This window comes from Lodderomyces elongisporus, chromosome 8, assembly GCF_030384665.1.
Source record: "Lodderomyces elongisporus chromosome 8, complete sequence".
NCBI lineage: Eukaryota > Fungi > Ascomycota > Pichiomycetes > Serinales > Debaryomycetaceae > Lodderomyces > Lodderomyces elongisporus.
Window position 1 is genome coordinate 765,261 of NC_083680.1, and position 24,377 is coordinate 789,637.

Consider the following 24,377-nt stretch of genomic DNA (forward strand, 5'->3'; position numbering starts at 1 on the left):
CGGTGACTTATACAACTCAACCTGTGATTATATGATCCCGCTGTGCCTTGTTGATACTCCTAGTGCATATGCGTCCTCGACATTTTTCGTTCCCCGTACAAGATCATACGACAAAGGCGCCATTTTGTCGCAGGATCTGCCAAGTTCAGAATAAATGTGTGAGTCAGCAGATACACTAGTGCAATGTTGTGGTAGGCTATGGGAAACGGTAGCAGAGGTCAGTGGGCTCCCCCTGCTTTGGGATCATGGTTGGGTTTGTGATATAGTCATCCGTGAAGCAGCAACAGAGGTAACATCAGAAAAAGCAGCAGGAATAGCAGTAGGGATATCAGTAGAAATAGCAGTAGAAATAGCAGTAGAAATAGCAGTAGAAATAGCAGTAGAAATAGCAGTAGGAATAGCAATAGAAATAGCAGTAGGAATAGCAGGAATAGCAGGAATAGCAGTAGGAATATCAGCCACACGGGTTTGCTTTTCATTTTTTGTTTGCAATTAGCACCAGTGATTAGGTTGAAGATGAATGGGTAGAAGATGGGCTAAGAAAGAGCTCGACTCCTTCAGATTGATTCAGAGCTTGAGGGTCTCAGATCGCAGCAAAACATTTCGGCCAACTTTCTCTGAATAAAGGATTTTTCTTTTCTAGGACGTTGATATATGCGATCAAAGTCCTTCATCTTCAATGGACCTTCCACCAGGTTCAAATGAAAATTGAAAAGATTGTAAATCCAAAGAGCATACTTCTCAGACAATTTGCGCCTACTCTGACATAATCGAGAGACCCCGCTTGGACTGTCCTTAAACCAATCATCAATATAATACCAAACTCTATGGTCCCCATCATCTGCATATGCAGCACATATTACAAACTTGAAGCCGTATCTTTCTTTGGCAGCTAGAAAAGATACGTCTTCTAAAAAGCGATAATTATCCCACCAATCCCAAGCCTCATTTTCTGGGAACTTCCGAGTTTCTGTGAGCCTGAAATTGTTGGGATGGCGACGTGATATAGCAGATTCCTTGCCATTCCGGGAAAACTTGTATTCCAATAAAAACTCTGTCCTATAGTCGAGATTGCGTGTTACAACGAAGTATTTGGTTTTCGTCTTTAACTGCATCTCGACTAATTGAAGGACAGGTATAAGTAGCGACTCATACTCGTCCTCGCCAAGTATTTCAGGGAGCCACCTGATCACATTTTCAAATTCTCTCTTTGTGACCCGGTGTACAATAAACTTCCTATCACCCGATTTGTAATTTCCATTCTCAAGTTTTGTGAGTCCTTGAGAAATGGACTGTACGTATTCGGAATCCGAGAAGCCCATTGAAGCTCTGATTTCCTGACACAGTCGAGGACAGTATGACTCTACGTTTGCTACAAACTTTCCGTTTGTGAAAGGTTTGCAGCTGTTGTTGTTGTTGTTGTTGTTGTTGTTGTTGTTGTTGTTGTTGAGGTTGTTGTTGTTGTTGTTGTTGTTGTTGTTGTTGTTGAGGTTGTTGTTGTTGTTGTTGTTGTTGTTGTTGTTGAGGTTGTTGTTGTTGAGGTTGTTGTTGTTGTTGTTGTTGAGGTTGTTGTTGTTGTTGTTGTTGTTGTTGTTGTTGTTGTTGTTGTTGTTGTTGTTGTTGAGGTTGTTGTTGTTGAGGTTGTTGTTGTTGAGGTTGTTGTTGTTGTTGTTGTTGTTGTTGTTGTTGTTGTTGTTGTTGTTGTTGTTGTTGTTGTTGTTGTTGTTGTTGTTATTCATCTTCTTCTTCTTCTTCTTTCTGTTGGGATGCAACGCACGAATGCCGGCAACCATCCCCTTAGCCAAAAGAACCCTTTCAGCTAACTCCTTCTCCTCTCTCCTCTCTTTAAACCATCCAAATGGTCTAAACAGGGGGAATTGTCTCCTCACCAGCTTCTTTTCCTCCACGTCTTCAGCGCCTAAATCTATCTCGTAGAAGGTTTCCGACCCTGTAGCCGGTGAAGGAACCGATACTGGTGAGCCTGATGTCTCCCCTGGAATTGGATACCGAACATTGCGTTCGGCTGGTTCTGCCTCCTTTGACTTGGAGGCGGTGTTAAAAAGCTTCTTAAAAATTTTCATTTTAGAATTTGATTAAGTAAACTAACAGGTAAAGTCTGACTTGTTTAAAACGTAGTGAGACTTTGGTTGTGGGTTTACTTCTGGCGAAAGAAGAAGGAAAAGAAAAAGAAAAAGGAAAAGAAGAAGAAGAAAAGGGCAAAAAAAGGTTTGAGGTCACAAGGGTTTTGTTTGTGGATATTTATACTTCACCAAGTAGCCCTCTCGCCACGCCTTGTGGTTGGAGACTAACAAGTAAATTGTGTTATGCCATATACATTGTGGTTGCAAAACCCGCGAGGAAGTGAGGGGAACAGAAGGGCGTGTGCAATTGTATACGCTACCAAATGCTTCATAACAAAAAACCAAATGGGTGCTGCCAAATGGGGTGTGGCCAATAGTGTGTGGCTGTAGCAGAAAACGGACGACTAGAGTGGATGAATTGTGTGTTTGGATGCATGTTGGCTCAACACAATCTACAACCTTATACATCCTGCAATGCATTCTATCTCCACAAACAATTCTCGACGGATTGCCGTCAAGCTTGCAACGAGTCGAGAATTGTTTGTGTGTGTTGATTATTCCCCTGAGTTTGGTGCGAATTTACGGGAAAACTTTTTTCTGCTGAAGTTTGAGGACAATTGTGGGCTCAGCTGCCCACTGTAGTGTTTTTTGTAAAGTTCTTTGTAAAGTTTTTTGTAAAGTTTTTTGTAAAGTTCTTTGTAAAGTTTTTTGTAAAGTTTTTTGTAAAGTTTTTTGTAAAGTACACACGCACCCGCGCGCGTCCATCTTACGTGTATATTACGTGTATCTTAGGTTGACTCGTTCACAGCAGCTCACGTGCGCGTATACATACACATACTCCAACCCGAGATACTCTAGTTTGCAATGACAGCGATTGCGCGAAATATACAGAACGTCCAATTTGAGAAATAATTTGTAGGCAGAGTGCGAGATAGAAGAATGGTTCAATTACAAATAGCAGAGTGTATACAAAAACAGAAAGGTGTGTTAATATTAGAAAGAAAAGTGTAAAGATTAATAGCAAAAGTCATCGAGTCCCCCACCTTGATGTGTTCCTGAAAACGAGTGAAAGCTGTATATGTTAAACGAGCGAAGATGCAGGTGCAATGGGAGATACCAAAAGTGTGTGCGTGCCAGTGGCGGATAAAATAAGTAGTAGCAGGGCCCTTTGTGGTGTATGAACACGGGCACACTTTTTGGCGAGCTCCCCTTCTTTGGGATCATGGCTGGGTTTGTGATATAGTCGGCCATGGAGCAGCAACATCAATAGTAGAAACAGCAATAGCAGGAACAGCATCAGCAACAGCATCAGCAACACCACCAGAAATAACACCAGAAATAACACCAGAAGTAACACCAGAAGTAACACCAGAAGTAGCACCAGAAGTAACACCAGAAGTAACACCAGAAGTAACACCAGAAGTAACACCAGAAGTAACACCAGAAACATCCTTGACAAATTTGAATGGCATGGTTTAAGTTTGGTCGACACTGGATAGCACACACTATGATAAATATGTTAAGTATAATAAATATGATAAATATTAGTGGTGGTAGCGGTCGTAGTAATGGTGGTGGTGGTAGTGGTGGTAGTGGTGGTAGTAGTAGTAGTAGTGGTGGTGGTAGTAGTAGTAGTGGTGGTAGTGGTGGTAATAGTAGTAGTAGTGGTGGTGGTGGTGGTAGTAGTAGTAGTAGTGGTGGTGGTGGTGGTGGTAGTAGTAGTAGTGGTAGTAATGCTATTACTTCACGAGCAAACAATGATTTAGTGTAACATAAACAAATCCCGAAAACGAAAGTAGATTCCGCAAGCTCTTCTTCTGCACCATCTGAAACAACTTGCACGGTGACTTATACAACTCAACCTGTGATTATATGATCCCGCTGTGCCTTGTTGATACTCCTAGTGCATATGCGTCCTCGACATTTTTCGTTCCCCGTACAAGATCATACGACAAAGGCGCCATTTTGTCGCAGGATCTGCCAAGTTCAGAATAAATGTGTGAGTCAGCAGATACACTAGTGCAATGTTGTGGTAGGCTATGGGAAACGGTAGCAGAGGTCAGTGGGCTCCCCCTGCTTTGGGATCATGGTTGGGTTTGTGATATAGTCATCCGTGAAGCAGCAACAGAGGTAACATCAGAAAAAGCAGCAGGAATAGCAGCAGGGATATCAGTAGAAATAGCAGTAGAAATAGCAGTAGAAATAGCAGTAGGAATAGCAATAGAAATAGCAGTAGGAATAGCAGGAATAGCAGGAATAGCAGTAGGAATATCAGCCACACGGGTTTGCTTTTCATTTTTTGTTTGCAATTAGCACCAGTGATTAGGTTGAAGATGAATGGGTAGAAGATGGGCTAAGAAAGAGCTCGACTCCTTCAGATTGATTCAGAGCTTGAGGGTCTCAGATCGCAGCAAAACATTTCGGCCAACTTTCTCTGAATAAAGGATTTTTCTTTTCTAGGACGTTGATATATGCGATCAAAGTCCTTCATCTTCAATGGACCTTCCACCAGGTTCAAATGAAAATTGAAAAGATTGTAAATCCAAAGAGCATACTTCTCAGACAATTTGCGCCTACTCTGACATAATCGAGAGACCCCGCTTGGACTGTCCTTAAACCAATCATCAATATAATACCAAACTCTATGGTCCCCATCATCTGCATATGCAGCACATATTACAAACTTGAAGCCGTATCTTTCTTTGGCAGCTAGAAAAGATACGTCTTCTAAAAAGCGATAATTATCCCACCAATCCCAAGCCTCATTTTCTGGGAACTTCCGAGTTTCCGTGAGCCTGAAATTGTTGGGATGGCGACGTGATATAGCAGATTCCTTGCCATTCCGGGAAAACTTGTATTCCAATAAAAACTCTGTCCTATAGTCGAGATTGCGTGTTACAACGAAGTATTTGGTTTTCGTCTTTAACTGCATCTCGACTAATTGAAGGACAGGTATAAGTAGCGACTCATACTCGTCCTCGCCAAGTATTTCAGGGAGCCACCTGATCACATTTTCAAATTCTCTCTTTGTGACCCGGTGTACAATAAACTTCCTATCACCCGATTTGTAATTTCCATTCTCAAGTTTTGTGAGTCCTTGAGAAATGGACTGTACGTATTCGGAATCCGAGAAGCCCATTGAAGCTCTGATTTCCTGACACAGTCGAGGACAGTATGACTCTACGTTTGCTACAAACTTTCCGTTTGTGAAAGGTTTGCAGCTGTTGTTGTTGTTGTTGTTGTTGTTGTTGTTGTTGTTGTTGAGGTTGTTGTTGTTGTTGTTGTTGTTGTTGTTGTTGTTGTTGTTGTTGTTGTTGTTGTTGTTGTTGTTGTTGTTGTTGTTGTTGTTGTTGTTGTTGTTGTTGTTGTTGTTGTTGTTGTTGTTGTTGTTGTTGTTGTTGTTGTTGTTGTTGTTGTTGTTGTTGTTGTTGTTGTTGTTGTTGTTGTTGTTGTTGTTGTTGTTGTTGAGGTTGTTGTTGTTGTTGTTGTTATTCATCTTCTTCTTCTTCTTCTTTCTGTTGGGATGCAACGCACGAATGCCGGCAACCATCCCCTTAGCCAAAAGAACCCTTTCAGCTAACTCCTTCTCCTCTCTCCTCTCTTTAAACCATCCAAATGGTCTAAACAGGGGGAATTGTCTCCTCACCAGCTTCTTTTCCTCCACGTCTTCAGCGCCTAAATCTATCTCGTAGAAGGTTTCCGACCCTGTAGCCGGTGAAGGAACCGATACTGGTGAGCCTGATGTCTCCCCTGGAATTGGATACCGAACATTGCGTTCGGCTGGTTCTGCCTCCTTTGACTTGGAGGCGGTGTTAAAAAGCTTCTTAAAAATTTTCATTTTAGAATTTGATTAAGTAAACTAACAGGTAAAGTCTGACTTGTTTAAAACGTAGTGAGACTTTGGTTGTGGGTTTACTTCTGGCGAAAGAAGAAGGAAAAGAAAAAGAAAAAGGAAAAGAAGAAGAAGAAAAGGGCAAAAAAAGGTTTGAGGTCACAAGGGTTTTGTTTGTGGATATTTATACTTCACCAAGTAGCCCTCTCGCCACGCCTTGTGGTTGGAGACTAACAAGTAAATTGTGTTATGCCATATACATTGTGGTTGCAAAACCCGCGAGGAAGTGAGGGGAACAGAAGGGCGTGTGCAATTGTATACGCTACCAAATGCTTCATAACAAAAAACCAAATGGGTGCTGCCAAATGGGGTGTGGCCAATAGTGTGTGGCTGTAGCAGAAAACGGACGACTAGAGTGGATGAATTGTGTGTTTGGATGCATGTTGGCTCAACACAATCTACAACCTTATACATCCTGCAATGCATTCTATCTCCACAAACAATTCTCGACGGATTGCCGTCAAGCTTGCAACGAGTCGAGAATTGTTTGTGTGTGTTGATTATTCCCCTGAGTTTGGTGCGAATTTACGGGAAAACTTTTTTCTGCTGAAGTTTGAGGACAATTGTGGGCTCAGCTGCCCACTGTAGTGTTTTTTGTAAAGTTCTTTGTAAAGTTTTTTGTAAAGTTTTTTGTAAAGTTCTTTGTAAAGTTTTTTGTAAAGTTTTTTGTAAAGTTTTTTGTAAAGTACACACGCACCCGCGCGCGTCCATCTTACGTGTATATTACGTGTATCTTAGGTTGACTCGTTCACAGCAGCTCACGTGCGCGTATACATACACATACTCCAACCCGAGATACTCTAGTTTGCAATGACAGCGATTGCGCGAAATATACAGAACGTCCAATTTGAGAAATAATTTGTAGGCAGAGTGCGAGATAGAAGAATGGTTCAATTACAAATAGCAGAGTGTATACAAAAACAGAAAGGTGTGTTAATATTAGAAAGAAAAGTGTAAAGATTAATAGCAAAAGTCATCGAGTCCCCCACCTTGATGTGTTCCTGAAAACGAGTGAAAGCTGTATATGTTAAACGAGCGAAGATGCAGGTGCAATGGGAGATACCAAAAGTGTGTGCGTGCCAGTGACGGATAAAATAAGTAGTAGCAGGGCCCTTTGTGGTGTATGAACACGGGCACACTTTTTGGCGAGCTCCCCTTCTTTGGGATCATGGCTGGGTTTGTGATATAGTCGGCCATGGAGCAGCAACATCAATAGTAGAAACAGCAATAGCAGGAACAGCATCAGCAACAGCATCAGCAACACCACCAGAAATAACACCAGAAATAACACCAGAAGTAGCACCAGAAGTAACACCAGAAGTAGCACCAGAAGTAACACCAGAAGTAACACCAGAAGTAACACCAGAAGTAACACCAGAAGTAACACCAGAAACATCCTTGACAAATTTGAATGGCATGGTTTAAGTTTGGTCGACACTGGATAGCACACACTATGATAAATATGTTAAGTATAATAAATATGATAAATATTAGTGGTGGTAGCGGTCGTAGTAATGGTGGTGGTGGTAGTGGTGGTAGTGGTGGTAGTAGTAGTAGTAGTGGTGGTGGTAGTAGTAGTAGTGGTGGTAGTGGTGGTAATAGTAGTAGTAGTGGTGGTGGTGGTGGTAGTAGTAGTAGTAGTGGTGGTGGTGGTGGTGGTAGTAGTAGTAGTGGTAGTAATGCTATTACTTCACGAGCAAACAATGATTTAATGTAACATAAACAAATCCCGAAAACGAAAGTAGATTCCGCAAGCTCTTCTTCTGCACCATCTGAAACAACTTGCACGGTGACTTATACAACTCAACCTGTGATTATATGATCCCGCTGTGCCTTGTTGATACTCCTAGTGCATATGCGTCCTCGACATTTTTCGTTCCCCGTACAAGATCATACGACAAAGGCGCCATTTTGTCGCAGGATCTGCCAAGTTCAGAATAAATGTGTGAGTCAGCAGATACACTAGTGCAATGTTGTGGTAGGCTATGGGAAACGGTAGCAGAGGTCAGTGGGCTCCCCCTGCTTTGGGATCATGGTTGGGTTTGTGATATAGTCATCCGTGAAGCAGCAACAGAGGTAACATCAGAAAAAGCAGCAGGAATAGCAGTAGGGATATCAGTAGAAATAGCAGTAGAAATAGCAGTAGAAATAGCAGTAGAAATAGCAGTAGAAATAGCAGTAGAAATAGCAGTAGGAATAGCAATAGAAATAGCAGTAGGAATAGCAGGAATAGCAGGAATAGCAGTAGGAATATCAGCCACACGGGTTTGCTTTTCATTTTTTGTTTGCAATTAGCACCAGTGATTAGGTTGAAGATGAATGGGTAGAAGATGGGCTAAGAAAGAGCTCGACTCCTTCAGATTGATTCAGAGCTTGAGGGTCTCAGATCGCAGCAAAACATTTCGGCCAACTTTCTCTGAATAAAGGATTTTTCTTTTCTAGGACGTTGATATATGCGATCAAAGTCCTTCATCTTCAATGGACCTTCCACCAGGTTCAAATGAAAATTGAAAAGATTGTAAATCCAAAGAGCATACTTCTCAGACAATTTGCGCCTACTCTGACATAATCGAGAGACCCCGCTTGGACTGTCCTTAAACCAATCATCAATATAATACCAAACTCTATGGTCCCCATCATCTGCATATGCAGCACATATTACAAACTTGAAGCCGTATCTTTCTTTGGCAGCTAGAAAAGATACGTCTTCTAAAAAGCGATAATTATCCCACCAATCCCAAGCCTCATTTTCTGGGAACTTCCGAGTTTCCGTGAGCCTGAAATTGTTGGGATGGCGACGTGATATAGCAGATTCCTTGCCATTCCGGGAAAACTTGTATTCCAATAAAAACTCTGTCCTATAGTCGAGATTGCGTGTTACAACGAAGTATTTGGTTTTCGTCTTTAACTGCATCTCGACTAATTGAAGGACAGGTATAAGTAGCGACTCATACTCGTCCTCGCCAAGTATTTCAGGGAGCCACCTGATCACATTTTCAAATTCTCTCTTTGTGACCCGGTGTACAATAAACTTCCTATCACCCGATTTGTAATTTCCATTCTCAAGTTTTGTGAGTCCTTGAGAAATGGACTGTACGTATTCGGAATCCGAGAAGCCCATTGAAGCTCTGATTTCCTGACACAGTCGAGGACAGTATGACTCTAAGTTTGCTACAAACTTTCCGTATGTGAAAGGTTTGCAGCTGTTGTTGTTGTTGTTGTTGTTGTTGTTGTTGTTGTTGTTGTTGTTGTTGTTGAGGTTGTTGTTGTTGAGGTTGTTGAGGTTGTTGTTGTTGTTGTTGTTGTTGTTGTTGTTGTTGTTGTTGTTGTTGTTGTTGTTGTTGTTGTTGTTGTTGTTGTTGTTATTCATCTTCTTCTTCTTCTTCTTTCTGTTGGGATGCAACGCACGAATGCCGGCAACCATCCCCTTAGCCAAAAGAACCCTTTCAGCTAACTCCTTCTCCTCTCTCCTCTCTTTAAACCATCCAAATGGTCTAAACAGGGGGAATTGTCTCCTCACCAGCTTCTTTTCCTCCACGTCTTCAGCGCCTAAATCTATCTCGTAGAAGGTTTCCGACCCTGTAGCCGGTGAAGGAACCGATACTGGTGAGCCTGATGTCTCCCCTGGAATTGGATACCGAACATTGCGTTCGGCTGGTTCTGCCTCCTTTGACTTGGAGGCGGTGTTAAAAAGCTTCTTAAAAATTTTCATTTTAGAATTTGATTAAGTAAACTAACAGGTAAAGTCTGACTTGTTTAAAACGTAGTGAGACTTTGGTTGTGGGTTTACTTCTGGCGATAGAAGAAGGAAAAGAAAAAGAAAAAGGAAAAGAAGAAGAAGAAGAAAAGGGCAAAAAAAGGTTTGAGGTCACAAGGGTTTTGTTTGTGGATATTTATACTTCACCAAGTAGCCCTCTCGCCACGCCTTGTGGTTGGAGACTAACAAGTAAATTGTGTTATGCCATATACATTGTGGTTGCAAAACCCGCGAGGAAGTGAGGGGAACAGAAGGGTGGTAAGTCCGTCTGGTAGCTTAGCAATGCGTGTGCAATTGTATGAGTGCAGGCGTGGATCACTTTTAATTCAATGGCTGAAAGCCATAATATTCATTGTATACAATATTCATTTGAGAGCTCTATCACTTCAGGGAGAAATACATACTTAACCCTTTTTTTTTGTTATGTTGAATTCAAGGATAGTCGACGACATGACCTTGAATTGACGTATATAGGAGTGATTGAGTGCTCATGATTGTATGGAGATGTGGATGTTGCACCTAACTTATGTCCTTCTACGGGGCCTTGAACCAAATGCTGATGTGGGAATCTCAGTTCAAGGATCGTGCAACCTGATCAATTTTGAATTATATGAAAGCAGGACTGTCCTGAGTTTGTGTTCTGGATTCGTAGACCTGGTGGAGTGGGCAGCAAAGTCAAAAGGGGGAGTAGGGATGATTACTGTGCACGGATACCCAAAAATTGAAGATTGTATATTGAATTATAACTTTCAATGTCATGTTGCAATATTGGGAAGACAACTTTCATTTACATTATTGAAAAACAGGAAAAAACAATATGGATTGTACGTTCTTGATGGAACTTGTTGTGGAAGGTTAGGTAAATGTTTGACACTACCAGAATGATATATATTGTTTGGTACACTAAGTTATACATCAAAATTCTACTATGGATTCACGAATAATTAGCAAACATGTTCGCTGACAAGACGGGGCAATGTTCCAAACAGTGCAAAGGATTGCTATGAAACTTGCATATTTTGCAGAATGTATACTATTAAGTTTTTATGTTTATCCACTCGTATCTTCCATCTTTGGCAGAATCCTTTGGTTTCCAGTATGACTCCTTCGCAAGATTAGTATTTGGTAGCGCATATACTGTTCTTCCCAGTTGCGCAGCTTTGAATAGTTTTGGTTGCTACTTCTGGTTTATGAAACGCGCAATCTTCAAAGTATATGATTTAGGATGTTGTGCATAGGGGTTTGTCGTGGATGTAAGAAAAAGCCAATGGCCGAAATCTGAGCAAGAGAAGGTGGGTTCTTTTAATGTTTAATTGCTAATTGAGAATGAATTAAATTTAAAGTATTCTGCTGGCAACAACTATGTCTCAAAGACATATTATATTATTCCCTAAAGCAAAACATTTTCCTTTTGTTTCTTTTCAATTAATTCATTTTCCAAAAGTTTCTGGGCTAAAATCTTGCGAAACTTCATCAAGCAATCACTCTTTTCCATCACAATTTTCACCATTTTACGGCGGGCCCCAAGTCCACTTTTTAAAGTATTTGAAATACCTTACAGTATGAGAAGTCTTAAAGAATATAAAGTGGGTATGACTATTAATGTCAATGATCGAATGCAAAAGGATTATTCATATGAATTGACAGAGAAAATGGGCGATAAGGCCTCTGATTATGGCGAGGACGGGTTTACACCAGAACTTACACCCGAGGAAGTTCTATCATCAGGTGCATTTGAAGGAAAGTATTTGAATGATTGTGAGGACGAATTTCCAAAAGAATGGTACGAGAATTCGAAAAAGCATCGCGTAAAGATAGGTGAGCCACCGGATTATAGATTGAACCGGTTCAAAATCAAGAGCAGACAATCTTTGGTGATTTGGAAAGAGAATGGTTGGGTAATGGGTGATGATCCTCGTGGTTGGTTTCAGTGGTATTGCAGGTATTGGCTCGGACGTCGATGTGCCGATGACGCTTTTCAGAAAAAACGATGGAGAGCATTTAAACGCCACAAGGGCCAAATTAATGCTCACTGTGAAAAAGGTGATTTAAAGTGTCGTCCCAAACAGCGCCAGGCATTGTTACAATGGGCTTATGATCCATATATATGATCGCTCAACCAATTTGGCGGGGAAAACATCATCTCCTTTTCAATAATGTAAGTCGTTGCACATTTCATTGAGTATTTTTTTAAATAAATCAAAAAGTGCTAATCTCTACCACGATTGATATATCTCGTACCTTTAGGCAGCAGCATGTATTCCAATATATTTTACTGCTTCAAATAAACGTCTTTATGTTCCCACTGCATTAGAGTTCTTGATAAACTATTTATTTATTTATTTATTCATTTATTTATTTATTTGCTTGTTAGTTTGTTTGTTTGGTTGGTTGCTTTGTCGAAGGCAATAACTCGCAAATGGGTAGCGTTCACGAATTATTCTCCGTTCAAAATCTCTGAAAGCCCTAAAAGAAGATTCGAGAAACGCATTCAATTGCATCGATACTTCTCCACGATTTTTATAATTTTTTTTTCTTTCAATCTCCCACTTCGTTAGATCTTTATAGAATACATCTTTTGTTAAAAAAATTGTTTTAATAAAAGTCAATTGTCGATTTTGCATCACATCACGTTACCTCTTATTTTTTTTTGGGAGGATTTTATTAATTCATCATAAGCAACTTTTTCATTACATATATGTCCAGTACAACTCATACTCCTAACGTGTTATGGGCGCAACGTTCTAGTGCCACCGACGCAGAGAAAAACGTGGTTTTATTGACTATTGAGATAGTTGACCCAACAAACTTAAATATTGACTTGAAACCTACATACTTGACTGTGAAGGCAAATTCATCAAAATCAGAACAGCCATATGAATTAAAGATTGATTTTTTTAGAGATATTGACCCAGAAAATTCCAAAATTAATACTGGAAATGGAAACCATATCTACATGGTATTGAGAAAAGCAGAAGCAGAGGAAGAGTACTGGCCAAGATTAACAAAAGAGAAGTTGAAGTACCACTACATCAAAACTGATTTTGATAAATGGGTAGACGAAGACGAACAAGACGAGGTTAACGATGAAGAAGATTTGATGGGTGGAATGGGTGGCATGGGTGGCATGGGTGGCATGGGTGGCATGCCAGGTATGGAAGGAATGGGCGGTATGGGCGGAATGCCAGGAATGGGTGGTATGGGTGGCCCAGGAGGTATGGACTTTTCACAATTGCTCGCTGGAATGGGTGGTGCCGGTGGCGCCGGTGGCTCTCCAGATTTGAGTGCTTTGGCCAATCAATTAGGTGCAGCAGGAGGTAAAGATCTCCTTTCTGATGATTCTCTCGGTGCTGAAGGTTCTGCTGAAGATACTGGTGAAGGGGAAAACTCTGAAGATGGCGAGAAGGTTGAAGAAATAAATTAAGTACGCAATTCAACCTTATTAAAATTGAATATTTTTTTTTTGATTTCTAATACGTAAAGATAGTCATGTAGCTAGTGAAATTACTTTTGAAAATTTGCCCATTTGCTAAGGATCTTCTGTAAACTTACACCAGGTGGTTGTGGTGTAAATGAAGATGCAGATCTAAAATGATTATGAGTATATACCGAGACTTGAGACAGGTCACAACTTAGAGCTTGCTCATGAGAAAAATCTGGACTATAAAAACAAGGTAGTGAGATATCTGGTAAAGCTAAATTGTTGACAAATGGATCATTCAAGGATATATCTACTTTGTATTTGACATGTATGAGGAACATTTCATGTAAAAGTTTGTTTATACCATATGCGCTGCTGCATAAATGATATTTCTGACCTCTGATAACAAACAGGTCCATGCCCAAAACAAATGATAGTAAACCATAAATCACTAATGTGCATGGGTGGTTAACGGTGTTTAGAAATTTGACAAATTCGTCGCATGATTCAATTAGAACAATTCGCAAGCTAGATAACACTTCTATTATACTAGGACGTAAATCGTTGAATGACAATTTGGCATGAAATAGATCATGGTCAAATATTACAAGGTAACCATCGTTGCAGAACTTTCCATTCGGAAGGGCTCGCAAGACAAACGACTCTAGGCTCAAAGTGTCCGCATGGTACTGTAGCATTTTATGATATGTCTTTACTTTCTGCAAGAAACCACCTGTCATACCCGCGTCGTGCCTATATGTAAAAATTTTTGTCCCTGAGCTCACTGGCAGGAAAAAGTTGAAATTTTTTCTTTTTTCTTTTTTCTTTTTTCTTTTTTCTTTTTTTTTTTTTTGATTCTCTTTTCGGATATGATTAATGCATTCAAGTAACTTATCTAGTGGTTTAACAGCACTATCGAACATGAGAGGCATTCTACTGAACAGGACCGTGTTTGCGGTAAATAGAAGACAGTTTCTGGCAAGCTACGTTAGGTTTCATGCTATTCCGGAGTCATCTTCGGAGCCAACTTCGTCTTCGTCCTCATCCTCCAGCTCAGCAGCAGCAGCAGAACTTCCGATGGAGCACAAATTATCCAACAAGGAGTTAAGAGAACGTGCTATTGCAGAGGCTTTGGCAAGAGAGGAAGCTGCGCTTCAAAAGCAGAAAGAGATTGTATTGATGACTCAGCGATCTCAGGAGTTGATTGATACGTTGAACAAGACTCCAACGGTTTTGATAAACGAACGAATTGCAAAACTTAATGAGGACTTGAGTGGTTTGCCAGGAGATAAAGTTAAACAACTTGATGAAGATTTGAAAGAGTATATACTTGCAAACATGAAATTGACCGAGGAGCTTTCCAAAAACCGTCCATGGTATAGTAAAGAGGACGCAAAGAAAACCGACTCTTCCGCTTCAGAAGACGCCGGACCGGGAGAATCGTCAAGTTCGTCTGTTACGAGTCAGTATAGTTCTCAATACCCCAATTTGAGACCAACTCCAGAATACAAAAATTACTCAGAATACGAGCTCTATATTAGACAGTTGAATTACCTTAGAACCACTGCGTCGTTGGGTTCAAAAATGAAGCACGTCTATAAACCCGAAAGAGACACACATACACCAACAAACATCTCAAAAACCACTATCAGTACATTATTAGCCGCAGGATGCCATTTTGGTCAATCTGTTGCTTCCTTTAGACCTAGCTTCCAGCCATTCGTGTATGGTACTTATAATGGAGTTCACGTGATCGATCTTAATAAAACCCTTGAACAGTTGCAACTCGCTTGTAAAGTTATTGAGGGGGTAAGTGAAAAAGGTGGTTCTATATTGTTTGTTGGCACACATAAGAATTGGTCCATAAGGGAATCGTTAATTGCAGCTGCCAATAGGTCAAGAGGATACTATGTTTCCAAAAGGTGGATTCCTGGTACCATCACAAATTACGTTGAAGTGACAAAGCAGATTCTGGACCCTTTTCAGAAGCAGCAAATTGATATGGCAGACGAAGTGATCAGCACAGGGAAAGAGCACAATCTGATTATTAAGCCAGATTTAGTTGTACTCTTGAATCCAGTGGAAAACAGAAACTGTATCAAGGAGTGTTTAGCGGCATGTATACCTACAATCGGGCTTTGTGATTCCGATATGGAACCCAGTTTGTTAACATATCCAATTCCATGTAATGATGATGGCGTCAGATCAGTGAATTTGATGCTTGGAGTCATGTCGAAGGCTGCAGAAACAGGTTTAAACAGAAGACTTGGAGTTGTTAAGCAGTTGAGAGATGAGGAAAACAGGCGCCGAGAAAAACAACAAAACGCGATCGAAGCAGCAGATGAAGAGTTCTAAAATCTTTTCAACTGCTACTGCGTAATCATGTGTAAGTAAATGTAGATAAATATTGCTTCTAGCTCTTTCCCCCTCCCCACAATAAACGTAAGGATCTTGCTATATTTATTTGTTGTTGGTCACAATTAACTACTTGATTGTAATTATAAATTGAGCCGAAAGTATTAGAATATGTCCACTGTAATTAGTTAAATTTCATTAAATATTTTTATTCTTTCCTTTCTTCTTTATTATTATTATAGATTTCTACCTTTAAAAATAAAATTATACAGAATTCCTTCCTATAAATCTCTTCTAAAACAGCAACATTAAAGTTTTTCTTTAAACAATCTGGTGACTTCTTCAACGGCGGCATCCACCTGCTTATCGTTATCTCCCATACCTTGTACAATGTTGCCTTTTCCACCTGCCTTACCACCGACGAATTTAACGGCTGCAGCGGCAAGTTCAGAACCATTTAAACCCTTTGCAATTGCTGCATCACTTATATAACATCCATGCGCGACTCTATCAGACTCGCCTGTAAACAAGTATAGTGACTTTGCTCTGTTTTGCTTTTTGACAAAGGTGAATGCCTCAGTGATGGCTTTGGCATTCGCACCGATAGGTATACGAGCAACCAAGAAATCACATTCTTCCTCCTTTGTACCATCGAGCCATTTCTTAACAACATCCAATGTCTTTTTGCTTTCCTCTTTTTGAATTGCTTTCAAGTGGTCTTTGTAAGACTTGTCAATTTTGCCGAATTTATCTGTCAATTTTTGTTTATCCAACACAGATATGGTCAACTTCTTCAATGTAACACCAAATTCTTTTAATTTGCTCTCCTTAAATGGTCCGTTCTCCATCTTATCCACTTCGTTTAATTTCTCGTCAAACTCCTTGGCAATTCTTTGTACAGCATGAGCATCGTGGCCAGTCACGGCAACGATTCTTCTGATACCTTTTGCAATACCTGATTCTTCAGTGATGACCAAATCTTTAATTTCGCTTGTTCTAGCAACATGTGTTCCTCCACAGAACTCAATAGAAATGGATCTCCATTCTTCATTCTCTGGGTTCTTTAATAGGGTCTCCACTGGAACACCGATGGAAACAACACGAACAGGATCAGGATACGTTTCACCAAAAACAGCTCTCAATCCATTTATGGATCTAGCATCGGCCAAAGGAACATCCTTGTAATACACTTGTTTATTCTCTTTGATGTATTGGTTTGAAAGTTGCTCAACTTGTTCCAACTCTTTGATTGTCAATGCTTGTTTATGACTAAAGTCAAATCTTAATTTCTCTTGCGCAACCAAGGAACCTTTTTGGTCAACACCTTCACCAAGAGTTTCTCTTAATGCATAGTTTAACACATGAGTACCTGTGTGATTGTTTCTAATAGGCCACCTTCTCAACTCATCGTATGCTGCAACCACTTCATCTCCCAAAGCCAAAGATCCCTCAACAAAGTAGCCTGTGTGTAAAACGTAACCACCGTAAACTTGGACATTTTCCACGTTAAATTCCATTTTGCCATCAATAACAATCTTACCAGTATCGTATTCTTGTCCACCTTGCTCAGCATAAAATGGGGTTCTATCAAGCAAAATACCATATTGTTTGTTCTCTTCATCGAACTCTGCAGATTCCAAAAACTCACTTCCATTGTAAATAGCAAGGATCTTGGCTTTTATATTGTCAAGGCCATACTTGGCTTCATCATCAGTCTTGGCAATCTTACCATCAATTTCAGACAATGCGTGAACATCAAGTTTGATCAAAGACGCACCACCCTTCAGTCCAGAGCCTTTGGAAGCTTCCCGCGAAGCTTCTTTTGCAACTTCAAAACCTTCTTCGTCGATTTTTAAACTAGCTTCCTCCGCCATCAACCTAGTCAAGTCTACTGGGAAACCATACGTGTCATATAGCCTCCAAACGTCTTTTCCTGACAAAGTTTGTTCTGGGGTCTTTGATGCAATTATTGCATACTGCTCAAACAATTTTTCACCCCTGTCCAAGGTCTTTGCAAATGACAATTCTTCCTCATTTAAAATTTCTTTCAAATCAGCAACACCTCTCTCAAGCTCGGGAAAAATCTCCTTGTTCTGCTCAATAACAACATCAACCAATTGTTGGAAAAATGAACCAATAGGGTAGTTCATGTATTTACGAACATAACGTGAACCTCTTCTTAAAATTCTTCTTAAAACGTACCCTCTACCTTCGTTGTTTGGTACACCACCATCGCAAATTGCAAAAGTCAATGTTCTCACATGGTCAGCAATCACTCTGTAAGCAGTATCAATACCATCTTTGTCCTCACTGCCAAACTTACCAGTATATGGACGCACACCAGTAATTTCTCTTATTTTATCAAAAATGGGTAAGAAGACATCGGTGTCGTAATTAGAAGACTTATTTTGCAATACAGAAACCAATCTTTCAAATCCCATACCTGTATCAATATGTTTACTTGGCAAAGGTCTCAATGAGCCATCGGATTCACGATTATATTGTATAAACACAATATTCCAGACTTCCAATACATTTGGGTCATCCATGTTCACCAATGAGGCGGCGTTCCTGCCACCAATCCTGTCGTAATGGATTTCGGAACAAGGACCACATGGGCCTTGATCACCCATCTCCCAGAAGTTGTCCTTGGCATTACCTGGCAAGATGTGATCCTCGGCAACACCAACGCTCAACCAAAAGTTTTTAGCCTCCATATCTGGCTCTAAACCTTGCTTTTCATCACCTTCAAAGTAAGTCACGTACAACCTATCTTTCTCCAAGCCGTATACTTCTGTCAAAAGCTCCCAGGACCAACCGATTGCTTCTTTCTTGAAATAATCACCAAATGACCAATTACCAAGCATTTCAAAAAAGGTATGATGATAAGAATCTCTACCAACATCCTCTAAATCGTTGTGCTTACCACCAGCTCTAATACATTTCTGTGAATTGGCTGCTCTCTTCAATTTGGCAAAATCGCTACTTGGATCAACTGTACCTAAAAAGATCGGCTTGTATTGGTTCATACCTGCATTCGCAAACAACAAGGTTGGGTCATTGTGAGGAACAACCGAAGATGATGGTACATAAGTGTGGTCTCTCTTGCTCTTAAAGTAGTCTAAGAATGTAGATCTGACTGTTGAAGCAGTCCACTTTTGGCCCAGTTGTGTAGATAAAGGTGATGTCATTATTTTGAAACTTGCTCTATTTAACATACAATTTCGAAATAAAAAGGGAAAAGTGTATCCTCTTTGAAAGTTCAAGTAAACAACCTTATGTCTTCCTTTGTTTTATTATTATTAATATAATTATTCCAAAGGCAAAATTAATAGAGGAAGAAGAAAAAAAAGGAAAGCAACTGGCAGTTATGAACTCAATTTCGATAGTTGTATCCAGAGACAAAACCCAAGTTTTTACAAGTTCAAAAAAATTAAGAGAAAAAAAAAAACAGAGGAAAAAAAAATAGAGGGAAAAAAAAAAGAATAAAAATTTATAATAGATGGAGGAAACTATCGCGATGTATTTATGTGGTAGCGTTTATAGAAACCCAGATCTGAGTCTAATTCAATAACATAACATAACATAACACGGCAATATACATTCTACACGAATATTCTAAAGGTTAATAAAGTTCCTCGACGGCTTCATCTATATATATTCAAGGTTTTTTTATCTCTTCTTTATCTTGGTGACACTTTATATACTTCATGCGAGCACTACATGGTCTGCTGCTGGTGTTGGTGCTCCTGTTGCTTCCCCTCTGTTCTGCTTCTACGTTTTACGTTCCTTCCCTAAACACAGCATAATAGATCTGATGAGATGTAAATCACTTACTTGCTTAAAAAGAGCACATGTTGGGCTTTACTAAAAATCTTTACAAAATTGCTTGGTCATTAGTGATATTTGAACTTACTTTCTAGTCAATGAGTATGTTGTTTTTTCACGCACTTTTGATTAGGGTCAATGTGGAATGTGATATGTCAGGGTATTCATATCTAAGAAATATGCTTGCTGTGGGCACATCCTTTCACTAGCACATTTACAATTGAATAATCGATTAATTAATTAAATAAATGCTATCCGGGCATCAAAATAGCTTCAGTGAGGTGGTCATGGACTATAAACCCATTAAACTTACACACACGAGAATGGACTTTTGAAGATTTGATATACTATTTTATTCTGTTTTCTCAATTAATCTTGGAGTCTCCTTATTGAGTTAACTCCATCAACATTTTGTGTGCTACACCAAACCAGTAAAGAATTATTGGTCAAAGAATGCGACCAAAACTAATTGATCAAACAATGATTGCTGATTCTAGTACACAATTCTATTATCAAAGAACAGAGAGCGCCAGTGGTGGTTTGAAGATATGTTTTTTTTTTCATTCAATCTTCTTCAGAGCAGGATAGCCACCCCCCCCCCCCAAAAAAAAAAAAAAAGAAAACCCTATCAAAGCACCTTCAGCTGTCACGGTAAATGATGTTTTATCTTTGACGATTGCAGTTGCAGGTGCAGCAAATCTTCTCGATGGAAACAACATTTGAGCAGGAAAAAAAAGTTGTAACGAGGAATCAAATTATTTCGTTAGACTGCATGGTTTGTCGTATTAGAGACCAGGAAACTACCAAATTTATAAACTCGCAAAAAGAAAAAGTACAAAAAGTAGAAAAATAGAAACACTAACATAACTACACAATTGATGTATTAAAAAAAAAAAAAGCTTCAAGTCATATTGTACCGTGAAGTAACATGGTTGTGGAGAAAGTCACGACCATAATATGAATGAAATTACTTCTGTGAATGACATCTCTGTCTGGATCAAACGCCAAGTTGTGTGTGTTTGTAGGATTCAAAAACCGTAAAGAAAATTAACCGCAAGTACAAAGTCAAATACAAAAACAAATGCAGAAATTAAGACAGAATTGTAATCATCATCCTGATGACATTCTAAATGCTCTTCCATCCAATTGTCCACTACTTGTAGATGTTTGTTGCCTTTATTTTATCAATTCCCTGTAGGAAGTGTCAATATTTCGGACTCGCCAACGTCAAAATAATCCTTTGAGGCTATCAAGTCTACAACATTGGGAACATCCTTAGCAAGCGCACCTGCTAAACTCCATTTGGTGGCCCAGTCTGGTACATTCCCACCAGCAGTAGACGTTGTTGCAACTAACCACTCTGCACTATCATTATTGTCATTCCATTTCAATTCTTCTAAAGACACGTACTCCCCCAAGACTGAATGCTCATACAATGCACCTTTTATGGGTAAACTGACTATCAAAGCCCATTGTTTGGCTGCATCGATGTATATATGAATCAATTCATTGAATGTTCTTTTGCTCAAAGGAAAGCCAAAGTTGTATTGGGCATGAATAGTGTAGCTCCATCCATCCTTATATTGTTGCAAGTTGCGGACTTGCATTTCTGAAATCTCATGGACATAATGTGGCTCGTAATCAGAATGTGTAAAGCCTTGTTCAGTAGTTCCAATAATGGCCTTGCGCAACCGTTCAACGTTGATGTTCTTCAACACTGTTTCACGAGAGCACCAAAAGTCTCCGTCAACTTCGTTGTGTTTGGAGTATACAGGATAGTTTGAAGACTTGTAGAAAGTCTTGCCTTCATTCCATTGTGGTATTTTTTTAAGAAGGGCAACGGAATCATTGAAGATAGCTTCACGCGAAGTATCCACTGGGTATTGCTTAAGTTTTAAAGTTGATGACATTTTTGGACTCTTTAATTCGATTTTATTGTAGAAAAGTCTGATTTGGAGAACGTGAAAGGGCCAAAAGAAAAAATAAAGAAAACAGAAATAGGAAGATGGAGACGGAGGGCCAGGAGAAAAAGATGACAACCCATGGTATTTAAGTGATCCGCATGGTGTATGATAGTATTTATATTATTCGATATTGATGATTGCTTTGCAGAAAGAAGAACCACAACGGGAAAAAGGTTACAGGGCTATCGCAGTCGCTACCCTTTCATTCTTTTTTCTTCTACATTAATTACATTATTTTAAATTCTTTTCTTCTTTCTTTTCTTTCTCTTTCTATTTTGGAAACGTATAGAATCTAGCTTATTTTACTTTATTTTATTTTTCTTTTTTTTTTTTAAATAAAAAAGAAATCCCCTATACCTTCCCAGCCCCCTCCCCATGATAGATACAAAATAAAGAAGGACACACAGGGACTCCGCTAGCTTTTGCATTTTAACCTGGTTTTTTGTTTTTTTCCTTTTGTGCTTTACTTGCTTTATTTATTCATTCATTTTTCTCGATAAGAGCAAGTTCACAGAGGTAAATGCATTCCGTGATACCCTTCTTGAGTAATCTATTCCTCACTTTACAATTGGGTCTTAACATAATGTTCCGATAGTTCCAGGAAGAAAGCAAAACTTCTACTTTTTTTTCCTCTTTTTCTCTCTTTCTATCTTTCTTTCCGCCTTTCCCCTTCGCATCTTCCTTCAAATCTTTACTAATGTTGCTCAATTTTTATTTTTATTTTTTAGTCAGTTTTCAATTATTCACCTTCTTTATCACCTCTTTAACGTGTTTTTCGTTTCCTTGTCGTTGTTTCCCTGCCCCACTCCCCCCCCCACGCCTTCCTTGGTTTTTTTTTCAGTTTCTCACCTTCTTGTCTCTCTCTCTCTCTCTGTATCTCTCTAATCAAAGTTCTCTGTTTCATTTATCAATTGTAAATATTCAAAGTAAAAAGCAATGATTTGCAAATGAGAATCAAAAAGAATATGTTCATCAACTCCATGTGCGTGTGACTCAACGCTCGTCATTAATCCAGGTCTATATCGAAAGATATTTTTTGTCAAATTCCAATAGTATTTCGTATCAGTATTTCCAGTTGCAATACCAGGAGCCACTATTACTCGTTTGCCATGATACTCTGAATTCGGGTCCGTAAACGCCAATTGTTCGTATACATGACGGATGTTGCCTGAAAACAATTCCCATACACGCCCTGTAGTGGGAGTTGTAGGTGCTGGTTCCAACTCAGAAGTTTTGCGCACAGTAAATTTACCGTTCGAGGTTGCTGCATAAATAGTTTTGTTTTCGGATTCAAGACCGAGATTGTACTTTTTAGCTATACGACGAATGTGGGCTAAGTCATGGTTGTATGTTGCATCGACTGATGACTCAATTGCGATTCGGTGGTTTACTACCGCCTCCACATACTCGGGCAAGGCATTGGATTTGACTCCTCCGGAAATAACATCGATTGCTTGTGTGCTCGTGATCAAATATCTGCTTAGTAACGATTTGCGATAGAGCCAGTTTCTTGCTGCCTTGTTTGAGTTTTTGCTCTTGTCTGCGTGCAAGAGGTCCCACTTAATATGCTTGTTCAATGAAGGTGAATATTGCGCAATGCATTGATATTCGTGGAATGTTGGATTCTTCGGGGTGAAAATCGGATCGAATGGGTCTTCTTCCAAAGCATCAATTACTTTAGACACAAGTCCAATAGCGGTGTGGTCCGGTGGAACAGACGAGTGCCCCCCTGGAGTATGAAGTCCCACAATCACATCTGTCATTCCTTTTTCTCCAGTACCGGGAAGAGCAAGCAAGACATCATTTTCGTAGGCAATGCTTTGTCCGCCTTCATCAACAACCGCATAAAATGAGTCGTTTCCGTACTTGGCTGTAAGATGCTTGGCAATATACCGTGCTCCTCTTTCGCCGCCCAATTCCTCATCAAATCCAAACGCCAAAATGATGCTTCTTTTAGGTTGGAACCCGAACTTATAAAGCTCCTCTACAGTTTCCAAGAGACCAATAAGCAAATTTTTGCAGTCAGAAGATCCGCGCCCCCATAATCTGTCGCCATCGTAAACTCCGTCATATGGAGGATGCGTCCATTGATTCAAAGTTGACTGTTGAATTGGTACCACGTCCTGATGTGCCATTAACAATATCGGTTTCAATAATTCATTACTACCACGAGTATCATGGTCACCACTGCCACTACCTTCCCATGTAATTACAATGCCATGAGAGTTGATTATCTCAACTTGTAAATTTTCGAAAACTATTGGAAAAGTTTTCCGTAAGTAATTGTAAAATGGTCCAAATTTGACTTTCCAATATTGCGGATCGGCATCAACTGTTGGATCATCATCGTATACATCTGTAGCAATTTGAACAGCTCCTGATAATTTCTTTGCCGATTGATCCCTAAATACTGGGTCAAATAAAATGTTTAATACTGTGGAATTGTTTTCCCTGTATGATTTAGGAAAAGCATACTCATATTGTTGACAAACTGGAGCAGTTAAAGAAGAAGAACTAGAAGAGCAAGAAAAAGCTAAACCTGAGTGAGGGTATCTGAATGTATCAAAAGGACCGGGTAGTGCGTATATGTCGTAGTAAATTAGCCAGGCAATGAATGTTCCAATAACAAATAGTCCTATACCACCTGCTTTGGATACTCTCCTCCATGTAGTGGGTGTTTGTAAAGATTCACTCTTTCTAAGCAAATTATTCATGCTTAAATGTTGTTTCTCACTACAATTTATTAAATGTCTCAGTCAATTGGTATAGTGTTAAATCAGTGCAAGATATTCGCTGTTTTCGAAGACTGAGATTGGTACAAAAGGCATGATGGAAAATGAAAAAAAAAGTATATGTCAGTTTACGAATATTGGAATTGAAGGAGTGGGAGGGGAGAAGAGGAAAAGGGAGAAAGAGGTAAAATGGGAAGTGGACAGCTAGTAGTGAGGGAGACTTCGATAATTCTTATTGTTTAACGATAGATAAAGGGAGAGATAGAGGGAGAGAGATAGACAGAATTAGAGGTACACATTGGCGTGTACAGGTTGCAGTGGTTCTACTATATTCTCGTGCCGTGCGT

General features: G+C 39.6%; 12 protein-coding genes across 12 annotated transcripts; 3 read left to right on the forward strand and 9 right to left on the reverse strand. All coding sequences in view use genetic code 12, as the record gives it.

Annotated features, from left to right (window-relative positions):
- Positions 1 to 557: 557 nt before the first annotated feature.
- PVL30_005634 (uncharacterized protein) lies at positions 558 to 2,081 on the reverse strand (the record flags this gene model as incomplete). The annotated part of the gene is made up of 3 exons (XM_061119714.1): positions 558 to 1,329; positions 1,377 to 1,404; positions 1,778 to 2,081. The coding sequence occupies 3 exons, from the start codon at positions 2,079 to 2,081 to the stop codon at positions 558 to 560; spliced, it is 1,104 nt and encodes a 367-aa protein (XP_060975697.1).
- A 1,220-nt stretch (positions 2,082 to 3,301) lies between these two features.
- On the reverse strand, positions 3,302 to 3,553 carry PVL30_005635 (uncharacterized protein; the record flags this gene model as incomplete). Its single annotated transcript, XM_061119715.1, has 1 exon — positions 3,302 to 3,553. The coding sequence occupies one exon, from the start codon at positions 3,551 to 3,553 to the stop codon at positions 3,302 to 3,304; it is 252 nt and encodes an 83-aa protein (XP_060975698.1).
- A 902-nt stretch (positions 3,554 to 4,455) lies between these two features.
- On the reverse strand, positions 4,456 to 5,919 carry PVL30_005636 (uncharacterized protein; the record flags this gene model as incomplete). Its single annotated transcript, XM_061119716.1, has 3 exons — positions 4,456 to 5,227; positions 5,275 to 5,302; positions 5,616 to 5,919. The coding sequence occupies 3 exons, from the start codon at positions 5,917 to 5,919 to the stop codon at positions 4,456 to 4,458; spliced, it is 1,104 nt and encodes a 367-aa protein (XP_060975699.1).
- A 1,220-nt stretch (positions 5,920 to 7,139) lies between these two features.
- Positions 7,140 to 7,391, reverse strand: PVL30_005637 (uncharacterized protein; the record flags this gene model as incomplete). The annotated part of the gene is made up of 1 exon (XM_061119717.1): positions 7,140 to 7,391. The coding sequence occupies one exon, from the start codon at positions 7,389 to 7,391 to the stop codon at positions 7,140 to 7,142; it is 252 nt and encodes an 83-aa protein (XP_060975700.1).
- A 938-nt stretch (positions 7,392 to 8,329) lies between these two features.
- Positions 8,330 to 9,685, reverse strand: PVL30_005638 (uncharacterized protein; the record flags this gene model as incomplete). The annotated part of the gene is made up of 1 exon (XM_061119718.1): positions 8,330 to 9,685. One exon carries the CDS (start codon positions 9,683 to 9,685, stop codon positions 8,330 to 8,332), a length of 1,356 nt encoding a protein of 451 aa, XP_060975701.1.
- A 1,607-nt stretch (positions 9,686 to 11,292) lies between these two features.
- Positions 11,293 to 11,841, forward strand: PVL30_005639 (uncharacterized protein; the record flags this gene model as incomplete). Its single annotated transcript, XM_001524038.1, has 1 exon — positions 11,293 to 11,841. The coding sequence occupies one exon, from the start codon at positions 11,293 to 11,295 to the stop codon at positions 11,839 to 11,841; it is 549 nt and encodes a 182-aa protein (XP_001524088.1).
- A 587-nt stretch (positions 11,842 to 12,428) lies between these two features.
- wos2 (p23 chaperone protein wos2) lies at positions 12,429 to 13,154 on the forward strand (the record flags this gene model as incomplete). The annotated part of the gene is made up of 1 exon (XM_001524039.2): positions 12,429 to 13,154. One exon carries the CDS (start codon positions 12,429 to 12,431, stop codon positions 13,152 to 13,154), a length of 726 nt encoding a protein of 241 aa, XP_001524089.2.
- An 80-nt stretch (positions 13,155 to 13,234) lies between these two features.
- On the reverse strand, positions 13,235 to 13,891 carry PVL30_005641 (uncharacterized protein; the record flags this gene model as incomplete). The annotated part of the gene is made up of 1 exon (XM_061119719.1): positions 13,235 to 13,891. One exon carries the CDS (start codon positions 13,889 to 13,891, stop codon positions 13,235 to 13,237), a length of 657 nt encoding a protein of 218 aa, XP_060975702.1.
- Positions 13,892 to 14,072: 181 nt separating this feature from the next.
- On the forward strand, positions 14,073 to 15,506 carry PVL30_005642 (uncharacterized protein; the record flags this gene model as incomplete). Its single annotated transcript, XM_001524040.2, has 1 exon — positions 14,073 to 15,506. One exon carries the CDS (start codon positions 14,073 to 14,075, stop codon positions 15,504 to 15,506), a length of 1,434 nt encoding a protein of 477 aa, XP_001524090.2.
- A 308-nt stretch (positions 15,507 to 15,814) lies between these two features.
- On the reverse strand, positions 15,815 to 18,697 carry ALA1 (Alanine--tRNA ligase; the record flags this gene model as incomplete). The annotated part of the gene is made up of 1 exon (XM_001524041.2): positions 15,815 to 18,697. One exon carries the CDS (start codon positions 18,695 to 18,697, stop codon positions 15,815 to 15,817), a length of 2,883 nt encoding a protein of 960 aa, XP_001524091.2.
- A 1,821-nt stretch (positions 18,698 to 20,518) lies between these two features.
- PVL30_005644 (uncharacterized protein) lies at positions 20,519 to 21,244 on the reverse strand (the record flags this gene model as incomplete). Its single annotated transcript, XM_001524043.2, has 1 exon — positions 20,519 to 21,244. One exon carries the CDS (start codon positions 21,242 to 21,244, stop codon positions 20,519 to 20,521), a length of 726 nt encoding a protein of 241 aa, XP_001524093.2.
- A 935-nt stretch (positions 21,245 to 22,179) lies between these two features.
- PVL30_005645 (uncharacterized protein) lies at positions 22,180 to 24,012 on the reverse strand (the record flags this gene model as incomplete). The annotated part of the gene is made up of 1 exon (XM_001524044.1): positions 22,180 to 24,012. The coding sequence occupies one exon, from the start codon at positions 24,010 to 24,012 to the stop codon at positions 22,180 to 22,182; it is 1,833 nt and encodes a 610-aa protein (XP_001524094.1).
- Positions 24,013 to 24,377: the final 365 nt, after the last annotated feature.